Here is a 14,907-nt window from a genome sequence, read left to right as displayed (position 1 = left end):
TCCTTACTCCCTGACATGAGTAGGATTTTTAGTCATCTGAAGTCAATACCTGATGCTCCCTCCTCTTATTTTCTCTGTAACTCTAATCTTGTGAGGTGGATTGGACTGAGAGAAAGCAACTGGCCCAATGAAGGGAAGCTGGAATACCCCCATTTTCACTAGTTTTAAAGCATAATAATAATAATAATAATAATAATAATAATAATAATAATAACAACAACAACAACAACAACAACAACACCTGGTTGATACCTAGGATGCTGGCAGCAACCCATGTCAACCATTAGTGCCAGTCAATTTGAGTGTTCAGTTGACTGAGTTTCATGTTTTATGAATAAAGTTTTATATAATAATAATAGTTGGAAGGGACTTTGGAGATCTTCTAGTCCAATCCGCTGCTCAGGCAGGAAACCCTATACCATTTCAGACAAATGGCTGTCCAGTCTTTTCTTAAAAACTTCCAGTGTTGGAGCATTCACAACTTCTGGAGGCAGGTTGTTTCACTGGTTAATTGTTCTGTCAGGAAATTTCTCCTTAGTTCTAGGCTGCTTCTCTCTTTGATTAGTTTCTTGTCCTGCCTTCAGGTGCTTTGGAGAATAGCTTGACTGCCTCTTCTTTGTGGCAACCCCTGAGATATTGGAACACTGCTATCATGTCATCCCTGTTCTGAACGTCTTCTTACCATCCATGCTTTGTGATGCTTTGCTTCTCTTATTGTATGCTCCAAGACTATACACATTTACCAGTTTTAAATTGGGATGAAAATCAGCTATTCAGATTATAGCATTAATTTCTATGCATAACTAAAGGACCAGCTATTGTCTTAGACATGTCACTTCTATCTCCTTCTCAATAAAAACAAAATTATTTATTCATCCTTGTAATAGAGAAAGCTTTGGCAGAAATACTGTCCAAAGTGGCTTCAATAAGCAACAGAGCAGTGACAGCAGCAGTATTGCATGCTGACTCTGCCCATAACCTCGAGTTTGATTCTCACTGTCTCAAGGTCAACTCAGCCTTCCATCCTTCCGAGGTCAGTAAAATGAGGACCCACTTTGTTGCAGGCAATATGTTGATTCTGTAAACCGCTGTGTAGTAGTATATTAGTCTAAGTGCTGTTGCTAAGTATTAAATGAATAAAATGTTTCCAAAAATGTAGGGATTTAGCAGTTTCTTTGATGTCCAGTACCATTTAGGAGAGGAGTGTTTTAGACAGAATTAAAGATATGAAAATATTTTGTGGACAAAGTTAAAGTAAAAGATGCATGCAAACCTCACTTTCTCATAGGGGATTTGCAAGAGTTCCAGTACCACCGCATGAGCCCCCATGTTTCGGAGCAATCTCTGTTGCTGTTTCCTGCTTTTCCTAACCAAGATACTCTCCTGGACACAAAGCTTACTGAGACGAAGCAAAATCTGCAAAGACATATGCCTTTTAGAAACCAATTGTTTTTTCCCCAGACATAGCATCGCACAAGAAAAAGTCTTTCTTCAACAGAACAAAGAATGATAAAAAGCAAAGAGTTTGGTTTTAAGAGCAAAATAAGAAAACGAACTGAAAATGAGGCAGCAATTTTGTTAGGACTGTGGCTACCACAACTAAAGCCCAATGTTGGACCCACATTTTAATTTTCATATTCAAGGAAAACAAGCTTCTGTCTCTTCACATTCCAGTAACAGACATACAGCAAAATTTTTATCCAAATCTCAGATGTTTCATGTGGATAAATCAGTATTTCCAGGAGCTGACACTGTATCTGCTTTGCTCTAAACAGTATCAGGTCTACAGGATCCAATCTGGGTCAGTCACCACCAGCATCAGTGGTTTTGGACATATAACAGAGCCCATATTCAGGGAATGTCTCTCTAACAGTGTTATTTCATAAATCGGAGAAGCAGAATGATTGACAAAAAATGCTTAATTTGTCAGTCTAGGTTTTTTTCTGTTTGAAATGAGGAAAGGGAACAGAGAAGCAAGATAGAATCCTAACACTATAGCTACATATATTTTATAGGTAGAAATTATATAGCAATCCTGCATTTCTATCCTTCACCTCAGCCCCAAGCAAACATGGGAGTACATATTGGGGTTAGCTAAAAGCTGTTTGCCCAATTGAAATGCAAATTAAGATGTACATATGACACATAGTATCAACACTTCATTTGCCTACTTTATCACATCTTGAGCTTATTAAAATCTAGTTAAACAGAGTTATGATCTTTAAAATTGTTAACAAACATATATCCCTGTACCGAACATTTAGCCCTTCTTTAGGAACCAAAATTGTTTAACTACAGGGCACCATGTATTCAGCAACTGCCTTTTTATCTTCCCTAAGTCAAAGAGTATTTTTACACTCAAATAAAAACAGAATTACCCTGTTACACATTTAAAATTCTTCAGCACATACATAAAAAAGAAGAGTATACAGATGGAATAGGTATTTGGGAATGGAAGAATCTTACCTCTTTTACTACCCTATAATTATAGCTACTAGTGCTTTCCGGCTTAGAGGATTTGCTGCGACCTTCCTAAGGGACAAACAAAATCAATATATTAAATTGGTTTTTAAAATCCTGGAGTTCATGAATATACACTATGAGCATTTTTTTCCTTACCAGAACTCTACAATATTTACTATTGCTACAGGTTTTGCTTGTATTGAGGCATTGAGAAAAAGCAGATGGACGTTTTAACAAAATCTTAAATATTTATGAAGATTCCTTTCCTCATGTAAGATCAATTAATATCCTATCATTAATTATCCAGTAATAATTATTGAAGGCACGTAGCACATTTCCTTTCCTTTCTGTCAACTTTGCAGTAATATTGTAGCATTTTTCAATTACCACTTAAGTTTTACTGCATGTTTAATGCTATTATTACAGACTAAAGATTGAGACATGCTGACATTGTACACATACATATCTAAGCCAATATTTTCTCACCCTGCCAGTAAATATTTTTCTTTCAGTTTGTGACACATAACCAAGGATGAATTTGCTGAATTATTTACATATGGATTTAAAAGAGGCAAGAATGTTAATATAACATTGCTTATTAGCCATGGCATATGCTTAACAACTGCTGTGAAAAAGGTCACAAAATTGAGCATGGTCATGTGACAGTCCGCTTTATGATTGTCATACCTGAGCAAAATTGCAGGCTCGGTTATGATCATAAGTTGAGGACTACTTGTACTAGACAAAAAGAAGAGAACTAGGGGACCTCTGGCTAAAACATGGGCTTAGTAATCAAACAAGATGGGATTGGAAGCCAGAAATAGTTTGGCTTGGTATTTTTAAATACCAATAATTTGTTTCAAGCCTTTGAAAACATAACACTAATCTGTCAAAACATTTTATACAGCAAGAAGGAGAATGCTTATTTCATTAAAATAATAGTAAAAACTTATTTTATCTATTTATTAAATTTGTGGAAAAACTACATTATACCATACTGGAAGATACATTCAACTAGATTATACAGAAACACCACCACCCCGCTCCTAAACATACAATACTGACTATATTATACTGATTCTTAATAGTTTTATAGTTATCAGTTAGGCTAGGATTACTACTCCATGCCAAGAAGGCACATTGCAGCTCTTAAACTGCATTGATAAAAGTTCTTCTTACCTCCTTTTTCTTATGTTCATTTTCTCCTGTTGTTACCTCTGCAGCTTCATCTGGCCCTTGTCCTTTGTATACCCAGAGTTCCGATTTTTCAACAATGGACCTCAGCTGATCCAAATCTTGCTTTATCTGCTTGTAATTGTCAACATCTTGGCTGGTGACAAGCAGTTGAACCTTACATGAATTGCAATCGGTTAGTTGCAATAAGTGTTTGCTCTACATATTTCAAAGCAAACAGAGAACATTGCACAGCTTTAAACGTTTACCTGTTTAAAGGCCTGGAGGACTTCTTGCCTCTGACTAAAGTGTCTGAAGAGTAGCTGAAGCGCCCCAGACACAAGTGGAGGATAGTCATGCATGGTTAAATGGAGCAAAACTCTCAGGAAAGTTCTGCCACCATGATCATCCAAATCTAGTGGCGTATTCTCTTCACTGAAAACACAAAATATAACAACATTAAAACAAAAGTAAGAACTCTTACTTTTTAAGTAAGCTTAAGGACATCTCAGTTTCTCTCGACTGTACTTCATCTGGTGTTAGGAGAAAGAGAATGCTATAAATTAAAATCTGAATATAGAGTCATGTATTTAATCACCAGTGGAAAATGGACGACAGCTTCTTCATTAGCAACTTTCTCCCTTCATACTTCTCTCAACACCAAGTATCTGCATTTTATCCATGAAAAGTAGTAACCTCTTTCTTTCATTGACTGCAAAACTTTTCAGGTGAGCTCTACCCAGCTTATCTTCATTTTCCCAATTGGGATATTCAACAATCATATGTTATCATAATAATAGTAATTTGTCCCCTCTCATCCTTGGATTCTGGTAGTGTATGACCCAACACTGCAGCATACAATAAAAAAATGCTGCTCAAACTAACAGCATCCTCTTGTTCAGCCTCCCTCCAATCTATTTGCTTTATTTTTCTTTATTGGTGGAACATATACAGTATAACCTCCACTTCTTAGGTATAAAAATCCCCTATGAGTATTTTTCCAGCAAAGGAAAGGACAAGATAAGAGAACTGAAGAAAACAGATTAAACCCTCAACTGGCCTCATTTAAATTTGATAAACAGAAACAACTAAAGGAAAGATCTAAGCATTATAGTGCGTAGCCGATATTAGTTGTTTGTTTATTAAATGTATACACATCCACTTATTCTCCATTCTGTAACTCTGGGGGCTCACAGTATTAAAAAGAAAAAAGCAATATAGAAACAACCACAAAACAAAACAACTGTTAGAAGCAATAAAACAATTGAAACATAACCTGCAGGAGAGCATCATTCATTTCTTAGAAATGATATTTGTATTAATAAGCAAGGGCTCCTTTATAAAGACGCTGAAAACATCAAACAAGAAAAGACTAGAATAAAGTGTGAGCTAGCATAGATACCATGGCCAGTGGAATATAAAGGAGAGAGCATGGTGTTGGAAAGCCAAAGTTCTCCTTCAAGAGTCTTTGGAATTTCCCAATTCCGTTTCATCCACATGGAACAGAAGGTCACGCCCCTTTCAGTAATATTCCTCTCTTTACTTTTTTTCCATTCTGATAGGTATATTGTTTCCCCTGTCCAATTGTATCTGATACTAGGGGGTGGTACTCTCTTCATTTCTTAGCCGAGGGAGCCAGCCTTGTCTGAAGACATTTCCATGGTCATGTGGCCAGCATGACTATATGCCAAGGCACATGGAATGCAACAGCTTCCCACCAAAGTGGTATCTATTTATCTACTTGCATTTGCATACTTTTGAACTGCTAGGTGGGCAGGAGCTGGGGCAAGGACCAGAAGCCTCCCCATTGTGCGGCATTCATGTTTCAAACCTGGGCTGTCAGCTTTCCAGCTAACGTTCAAAATCTTTAAAAAATTGAGCCATCCTGCTCTTCATATTATATGTGTGTGTGTGTGTGTGTGTGTGTATGTATACACACAAATACACATACTGTATATAGTTAGTCCTTGACTTACTACCACAACTGAGTCCAAAATGTCTGTTGTTAAATGAGACATTTGTTAAGTGAGTTTTGCCCCATTTTACAACCTTTCTTGCCACAATTGTTAAGTGAATCAATGTAGCTGATAAGCTAGTAACCTGGTTGTTAAATGAATCTGGCTTCCCCATTGACTTTGTGCATCAGAATGTCACAAAAGGTGACCAGAATGTAACAGAAATGGTCATAAATAGGAACCAGCTGCCAAGCATCTGAATTTTGACCACATGATGGTGGGGATGCTGCAAAGGTCATAACTGAAAAATGATCATAACTCACATTTTTCAGTGCCGTTGTAACTTTGAAGGGTGACTAAATGAACTCTTCTAAGTCAAGGACTACATACGTACACATCCACACCCATATGCATACTTTTAGAATATGTTTTAACAAAGTAATTATAAAATAATTAATTATGTTTCTGGCTTGTTTCTCTGCTGTCTATGCTGAAATATCTACTGTATAAACTTCTACAACTCTCGTGTTTGTAACTTTCAATTGAGTTTTCAAGGGAAGGTAATGCTGGAGGCTTAAATGTAATTAAGTGGGTTATCAAATAATTGGTACAAGTGATTTGAATGCTCACAATCTTCTTGGCCAAGGAGATACTTCTGTACCTTGGAGAACATAGTCATACTCTTCTTGGGAAACAGTTCCCAAGATGGCATGCTCAATCACAAAAGAGTCCTGGAGGGCACCAAAAAAGATGCCCATGGGCACACCAGTAGTTGTACTGTGGACCAGTAGTTGTACTGTGGACCCCTATAAACACCAGGTTTGGAGAAACCGTTTTACATATAGTTGAGAACAAAAGAATACAAATTGCCATAGTTTACTTTCCTGCCTCCAAATATCCCTTCTGCTTGTTCTTCAATATTTTCAAAGTCAAGAGCACCTGTAAAGGAAAACAAATAACATGCTCTAGGCTGAGTTCAGAACAATAAAACAATAACTCAACATCAACAGGATATATTTAAGCTTTTGTGACCCAAAATGCACCACCAATAGCTTTAAAACTATCTCACAAATCTTAAAAATAATGGACCAATACTTTCTGTACTGCCTCTTTTGATGATACCCCCCCTCATCAGTGAGAGAGAAAACAACAGCTCCCAAGCTGAAAAATGGGTGCTCATATTCTGTAATACAACAATATGCAAATTACTGACCTGGTACATTTGGCATTTCTTGATTATTGCTCCCTGAAGGTGAATCAGATGTCTGTGCATTGCTTTCATCGAATTCTCTTTTAAATATACACAGAAGGCATGAGATTCGGTAATCCAATCTCACATTCAAAATAAACTGGCGGTTCCAACATTTGAACAAAAAATGAAAACAATATTAATAATACAATCAAATCCAGGTTGTATTCCAAGAGACAAATGAGCTTCAACGTTTGGTGGATCTTAGGTTTAGCACATTTAAAGGATTAGCGAACATCAGCCAGAAATGCATGATATAAAAAGAAACAACAACAAAACATCTGAAGTATATTAAGTAAGTGAGGTTATTTTCTATACTTAAAATCAACTGAAGTAAGAAGAAATTTCATTTGAATCAATAGTGACTTGAAAGGGGAACAACAGAAGCAAAGCCTCATGCAGTTCAGAGACCTCCGAAGATAATGAAAAAAAACTGTAAATCTGTTGGATTGAATGTTGCCTTCTTTCTAAGGTTGGGAAGGAGCAGTAGGAGCGGAGCAGACAGAGCTAGTGGGCAGAGTTAAATGCATTGTCAGCTTAGAGCTGTTGCATTCCCAAAAGGGCTCCAAGTCCAACTCCTCCTGAATTTTGTTGAGTCTTATCTGGCACCAATTAAGTGTTGAACTTTAGTTGATAAAGATTCTTGTGCATCAAATCAAAACCATGTAAGAATGAACTGACATCAGCCAAAATGTCCACGCCGTGCCATCTGAAGTATACCTGGAGGATTTCAATTATTTTCAGTTTGGTATCCATTACCAGGATGTCCTCTTTCTCAGGTTCAACTTGCTTCACGTTACCTTCCGGGACAGCAGCCAAAGGTGTCATAGGCAAGAACCCACCACCTCTTAGTACCACTTGGGTCATGAGCTCTCCAACACCATGGATCGATCTCATCACATTGCTCCCTTCAGAAACAGATAAATACCCCAGACAAACATTTTAAATTTGTATTAATTTATTAATTTATAGCCCGCATTTATTATTTTTATAAATAACTGAAGGTGGTAAACATACCTAACACTCCTCCCTCCTCTTATTTCCCCCACAGCAACAGTCCTGTGAGGTGAGTTGTGCTGAGAGGAATGACTGGCCTAAAGTCACCCAGCCAGATTTCATACCAAAAGCGGGACTAGAACTCACAGTCACCTGTTTTCTAGTCTGATAGCTTAAACACTAGACTAAACTGACTCTCATACATTATTTCAGAACTAGAGTTGCATAAAAGTTAATCAACGAGAAACCTATGGGTGTTCTACAGATTTGAAGTATAACTATGCCATAACTAGTATTATCTAGTTATTATGCACAAAAAGCTGAAACAGATGCTAAAAATCATATTTTTGGCCAACCAAAATAACTGGGTATATGCACTGTAAATAAACTGAAACTACAAAGCTTCTATTAAAATTCCAATCACTTTTAAAGCATTGACATTTTGTTTGTTTCATAATTTCCATTTGGGTCTGGTTATACTAGGTCGGCAGTTTGGCGGGTCTGGTTATACTAGGTCGGCAGTTTGGCGGGTCTGGTTATACTAGGTCGGCAGTTTGGCGGGTCGAATCCTGAGTGCTGCGTAACAGAGTGAGCACCTGTTACTCGTCCCAGCTTCTGCCAACCTAGAAGTTCGAAAGCACGTAAAAATGCAAGTAGAAAAATAGGGACCACTACGGTGGGAAGGTAACAGCATTCCGTGTGCCTTTGGCATCTAGTCATGCCGGCCACATAACCACTGAGACGTCCTCGGACAAGCGCTGGCTCTTCGGCTTTGAAACGGAGATGAGCACCGGCCCCTAGAGTCGGAAACGACTAGCATGCATGTGCGGGGGAAACTTTACCTTTACTTTATACTAGTTCAAGACTCCTAGGGAAGATAGTTTTTACAAAAGAAAAATTTCAGCATTCAGAAGGAAAGCTACAAGGCAGAGTGATTTATTTTTATATTCAATGGCACCAATTTTCTGTATTGGCATTTTGCAAGATACTCCCACAAATTACCATTCAAGGAATACTGTTGAGAACTTATCATAATGCATAATTTCAAACTCTCAAGATTGTAAGTGCAAGATTTCATGTAAGCTCACAAACTTGCATTTTTAAATAATACCAAACAAAAATTATAAATGTTATAAATAAGATTCTAATCTCTACATTGGAATGCATTTGTAGGAAATACTATCCTGATTCTTGGTGTAAAATGATTGCGGGTAGCAATCTAATACCGCAACTGGCTTGAGGGTAAAGCCTAAAGAACTTGCCATCGTATTATTTCATGGATCAAATGTCTCTCAATGTCTCCTTCACTTTTCCTTGCCATTCTTACCTTTACTTTCTTCCCCTTTTGTTGCCTTTGTAATAGGGAAAATAGTTGCAACATGTACACAGTCCAGAATAGCTAAGAGAATTTTTGTTAGTCTTAGAAGATCACAAAAATTATAGAAGCCAAAATATATCAGATTTCGGGCTAAGTTCACAACCTGTTTTCAAAAGAAGAAAAGATAATCAGTTGAACTGGACTTTTTTTTTTTTACAAACTCAATATTCTTTCTAAAATTCATAAAATTGTCTAAGATACCAAAGTTAGCCGTGAAAGTCCACCCCCACCTTTTAATTAATTTTTAACATTCCTTCCCTCTTTGAAATTTTATACACTATTTTTATGCTTTTAATATTTTATTGCACACCATCCAGAATCTCTCTGTGAGGGAGATGGGCAATTTTTAAATCTGACAAATAAATAAATGTAGAAATAATATTTTTATGCAAAACAGTAAGTTTCTAAAACCCTTATTCTAAAATACACATCAGTGCTATAATACTGAATAATCAGTGACTATGTTTTTTCAGATTTTATACTTCTGATTTTTATAATAATTTAGGTTATATATGGCTAACATTTAATTATTATTATTTCTTTCATGTTGATTAAATTAGATTTTTAACGACCAAAACACTTTTGAGTGGGTAAAAACTTCTATGTATAATTTTGGAAAATCTCCAGCATTTAAAGCAGATGACAAATTCTGTAGGTCTTTTGCATGAGGCAGATGGGAGCAAAAAAAAGACCATTTCTGGGGCAGCATCACATATTTGTTGAAAAGAGAGGCCATTTAACATCTGCATTATGGCTTTTCAGTGCCACATGAAAACTTCCTTGTTCTCTTAAGTATTTTAAGATGCTGCTATTAGCACACTGAGATGTATGCCCAATTGTATTTTACTGCTGTTTCTATTGCAGAGTTATTACTGTAATTTGCTAGCAAACTTCCTATTCAAGGCAACCTACTGGGGAGAAGAAAGGTATAAAACTAAGCAAATAGAATAAGTTGTTGGAAAACATTTGAAACTGCCTTCAACTATTGATATTATCTTTTCAGCGAGTGCAGGATTTGCTAGAAGATTTTCTACTTGGCAGAGATCTTTCTTTTCTCTTGCCCCCTAATCTTTTTAACTCAATTTGGAGCTGAGTTTTTAATGTTTTTTGTTTTGTTTTGTTTTTTGTTTGGTATGCTGGGCAGGTGCTGTGCAACTTATTTATGAATAGATCAACTGGCAGACTGGAGAAAATATTACAAATATGTGTACGTGATCTGACCACTCAGTCACTTAGGGTTAGCATCACCGACATTTGATCTGGCAGCTCAGCTCGATGCATAAAACATTTACCTCAAAGGTGAGTTTATTTTTTTCTTTATCAGAAAACGGGAATCTTTGGCAAACAACATCTCTCAAATATTCCTCCACAAACTCCATCGTCTGGGCAAACCTCTCCTTGATCTCGTCTTTGGAAGTTCCACTGCTGTCGTAGCTAAACAATAATCCAAAAACAAGGGGGAAAAATGGGAAAAATTTTTAAAAGTCCTGCTTTCTTTTTTTCTTTGAAAAAAAGTATGTGCAAGAAATTTATTACTTGATTTAGATTAAACACTAAACACTTTATGAAAATACAGGTAGTCCTTGACTTACAACAGTTCATTTAGCAACCATTCAAAGTTACAACAGCATTAAAATAGTGACACATTTTTCACACTTACGACCATTGCAAACACAGCCTTGGAGTCCAAAATATTTACAGAATTTTTTGTACAATTTGATAATTTGCATAGAACTTGACAAGTGATACTGGAAATTCTTAGCAGAAGGACTATAGTAGGCTCTTTTTTTTAACTAACCAATTTTATTAGAAGGCATAAAATTTTGTGAGCTGGAAAAGATGTTGTTAGACTCTTTCTGATTTGGTTTTTTTTGCAACAGCAGACTAACATGGCAATTTTCCTCCAAGAGAATTCTTTAACAGTAAGAAGTACTCCCAAGGATTTAAGATCGCCATGCTTCATTTAGAGCAGGGGTAGGCAACCTTGGCCCTTTTATAAAAGAGCCACGGTTGCCTACCCCTGATTTAGAGAATCATTTGGTCACAAATACTCACTCATCAATTGCTATTTCAGATGGTATCTCTGACCATAGTCGAGCATATTTCACAGGTGTCACTTGTTCTTGGGGATCTCGGTCAACATGCATGTGCAACATCAGTCGACAAAATGAAGCTCTCAAGTCGTAAGGCAAATTCTCATCGGACATGCAGCGAAGAATAAGGTCGACATCCAATTGTCCAGATATTTCATTTATAGCTAAGTACTGGCGATCAAGGCACATCCGAGCAAAAAGATTCAGCTGGTACCTTGTAAAGCAGAAGAAAAATAAGGAAAGCATCATTTTACCCCAAAGACTGAAAATCATCATCAACATCATCACCGTGGCAGTTCACATCAAAGAAATTATAATAAAATTAATGGAAGATAGAAGATTCCAAACACAACAGATCCGTTGTAATGAAGTGAGGGTTCTCACTCTCCCTCGCCAAAGGTTTGGGGTACAACAATAGCAGAGTGGGAGAACATCTGGATCTTGGGGTAGGGAAACCTCATTTTAAAGATGCTGCTAGAAAGAAGGCATGCTTAACATAATAGGGTACATATTCTGATGCAAAGAGTAGAAAACACATCTTATGGATTATGGAAATATATTTTAGAAATGGATCAGATTTAAAGAACAGATGGTAAATTACAATGTACATTTACTGAGCAAACATTCATGCTCGTTCCTATTTAATTAAACGCAGAATTCTGCCACGAAACTGGAAACTGGAGCAGCTGACATTGTGCATTGTCCAATGTAAACTGGATCATGTTACCAAACATATATTGTTAGTGTCCAACATCCAGTTTCAAACTGGTAGACACTCCATGTTTACAGGACATGGAAGTCATCAAACTTAATAGTGAAGCATCCAAATGAGGCTATAATGATGGCAAGTTCTCACTGAATTAGCTTTTTTGTGTTTATTACATTAGACAAACAGAGCTTTGGAGTCCACAAGAATTACAGAATGTTTTGAATAACACTACCACACAGCCAAATATTTTTGAAAAATGTATCAGATTGACCAGTTATTTATCTCTAAAATGACAGCCTATAAAGAACAAAATAATAGATCTATATTTTATAAAATAAAGAAGCATTTTCACTGTAACGGCTTATTTTCCAAATCATTTCGGCTATTTGTAATTCAGAAGCTGCTGTATAAAACCAAACTCTGTAAAATTGTTATCACTCCAAGTTCTTTCTGATATCCAAATAGTTCCAAACTGAAAATGTTTTGATAGCTACCATTTAAAATTAATTATGAATATTAGAGGTCAAGTCTCAAGAATAGGCCATTTAATAAAATTACAAACAGCTCTATCAACCTGTTGTCAGAGCTATATAAAATTGTTATCACTCCAAGTTCTTTACGGTATCCAAATAGTTCCAAACTGAAAATGTTTTGATAGCTACCATTTAAAATTAATTATGAATATTGGAGTTAATATTAAGAATACGCCATTAAATAAAACTACAAACAGCTCTAGTGTACACATTTCAGGTTATGCTGCTAAAGCCAAGGATTACTTGTAATGTTAACCTGTAGTAACTGAGGACATCCCGGTCTTCTTTTTGTCCTTCTTTAGCATCTTGTGCCAGCTCTCTGATACTCTTACTGCGGACCTCTTTGCTGCTGTCTCGCCAGAATAACCAGACTTCTTCTTCATCCTCACCAACCTCCAGTGTGTTCTCTCCAGATGATAACTCCTCAAACTCAAAACGAGACAGGACCAGTCTGAAAGGATGAAAAACAATTACTTGTATTTCTACTGTCAGGGCTGTATGAGTGGATTTCCATTAGATTGCAAAACCTTAGATAATATTGCATCCTTTCAAGGTAGTCTTCAACTTAACCGCCATTCATTTAACGACTGTCTGAAGTTATAACAACATTGAAAAATGTGATTTACAAGCAATCCTTACACATACAACCAGTGGTGGGATTCAAATATATGAGCAACCGGTTCTCTTTGTGGATGCCACTTCTGGAATTCCATTTGGGACCTGGGCAACAAAAAATTAGCTACCGGTTCTGCCGAAGTGGTGGGAACCGGCTGAATCCCACCACTGTTTACAACCCTTGTGGCAACCCACGTGATCAAAATTCAGGCGCCTGACAAACGGGATGTATTTGTGATGGTTGCAGTCACAGTATCCCCATTCAAAACCTTCCCAAACCAGCTTTTGATAAGCAAAGTCAATAGGGAAAGCCAGGTTCACTTAACAACCACATGATTCGTTTAACAACAGCAGTGATTCTCTTAACAACCGTAGCAAACAAAAAGTTATAATATCGGGCATGATTTGTTCAACTGCCTTGCTTAGCAATGGAAATTCTGGTCCCAAATGTGATCATAAGTTGAGGATTGCCTGTAGTAACAAATAAATTATATCCTGCATTTTACAGTAATGGCTCTTATTGATTTTTTAAAAATCTATTTCATCAGATATTGTCTAGTTCCAGGCTTCTCTGAATGGAGAATCCAGAAAGCATCCATGCTATTGCTATAAATAACTTCTACATTTTGTTTTGCATTTCTCCCAGATTGGTAGTAATTTTATTTGCCATCTTTGCTATCGTTGTCTTCTTTCTAAAATGAAGAAATCTATTTAAAAATATCTAAACTTACTTAGTCTCAATAAGTATGTCAGCATTTGCTGGATTTAATACTGCTTTACAAATCAGCTCCTGGGTGACCGGAATAGATTTGTTCATAGACACACAAAGATCAGAAAGATAGTCCAAGAATCTATTCAGAGAAGAAAAGAAAGTCTATAAAATGGGCACAGTATTCCAGACTCCATTCAACTATATTATAAACAACTTGCTAAAGATTTGCAGAAATATATTTGTGGCTTCGTAGTATATGCCTGAGCTTCTCGATATCCTCTCAGGGCTGGTGATTGAGTTTCCCAAACTTATGGTTTTGGGAGACTTCAATCTACCATCCCTGGGAGGAGTATCTGAGTTAGCTCGGGAGTTCATGGCTTCCATGACGGCCATGGACCTGACGCAGGTAATTCATGGACCGACCCATGAGGGAGGTCACACCCTTGACTTGGTTTTCTTATCTGGTCGGTGGTTAGATGATCTTGGTGGGGGCTCCCCAATTGTTATGCCCCTGTCATGGACCGATCATCATCTCCTGCGGCTGGTCTTCCGTTTTCCCACTCCCCACCGTGGGGTTGTTGAGCCAACTAGATGGTTCCGCCCCAGGCGCTTAATGGACCCTGAGAGGTTTCAGGCAGCGCTGGGGCCCCCACCTGCCTCCTCAGCTCACAGCTCGGCAGATGCCTTAGTGGAGGCCTGGGAAAGGACGGCCACGGAGGCACTTGACCGAGTTGTACCCTTGCGGCCCCTGACCCGGCGCAGATCCCAATGGGCTCCATGGTTCTCCGCGGAGCTCCAGGAGATGAAGCGTCGGAGACGGGGCCTAGAGAGCGTTTGGAGGTCCAGCCGATCTGATTCCGACCGATTGCGACTAAGAACCCATATTAGGTCTTATCTCGCAGCGATGAGGGTAGCGAGATCTAACTACTTCGCTGCCCTCATCGCGTCCGCAGATAATCGCCCGGCCGCCTTGTTTAGGGTGACCCGCTCCCTCCTTAACCAGGAGGTTAGTGGGGAACCCTTGCAGGGGC

General features: G+C 37.7%; 1 protein-coding gene across 1 annotated transcript in view; it reads right to left on the bottom strand.

Moving 5' to 3' along the window:
• The window catches only part of ITPR1 (inositol 1,4,5-trisphosphate receptor type 1), a 248,806-nt gene that overhangs the window by 114,746 nt on the left and 119,153 nt on the right, over positions 1–14,907 (bottom strand). The window contains exons 17-28 of the mRNA XM_083354087.1: positions 13,896–14,015; positions 12,806–13,000; positions 11,270–11,521; positions 10,507–10,648; positions 9,164–9,317; positions 7,561–7,748; positions 6,805–6,940; positions 6,455–6,530; positions 3,906–4,071; positions 3,643–3,813; positions 2,467–2,532; positions 1,279–1,416 (exon numbers count right to left, since the gene is read on the bottom strand). Coding sequence (XP_083210213.1) covers positions 1,279–1,416; positions 2,467–2,532; positions 3,643–3,813; positions 3,906–4,071; positions 6,455–6,530; positions 6,805–6,940; positions 7,561–7,748; positions 9,164–9,317; positions 10,507–10,648; positions 11,270–11,521; positions 12,806–13,000; positions 13,896–14,015 — 1,804 coding nt within the window. The remainder of the gene's footprint in view (positions 1–1,278; positions 1,417–2,466; positions 2,533–3,642; positions 3,814–3,905; positions 4,072–6,454; positions 6,531–6,804; positions 6,941–7,560; positions 7,749–9,163; positions 9,318–10,506; positions 10,649–11,269; positions 11,522–12,805; positions 13,001–13,895; positions 14,016–14,907) is intronic.

The sequence above is a fragment of the Vipera ursinii genome (assembly GCF_947247035.1).
Source record: "Vipera ursinii genome assembly, chromosome: 2".
NCBI classification, from domain to species: Eukaryota; Metazoa; Chordata; class Lepidosauria; order Squamata; family Viperidae; genus Vipera; species Vipera ursinii.
This window is presented reverse-complemented; position numbering and strand designations above follow the sequence as displayed.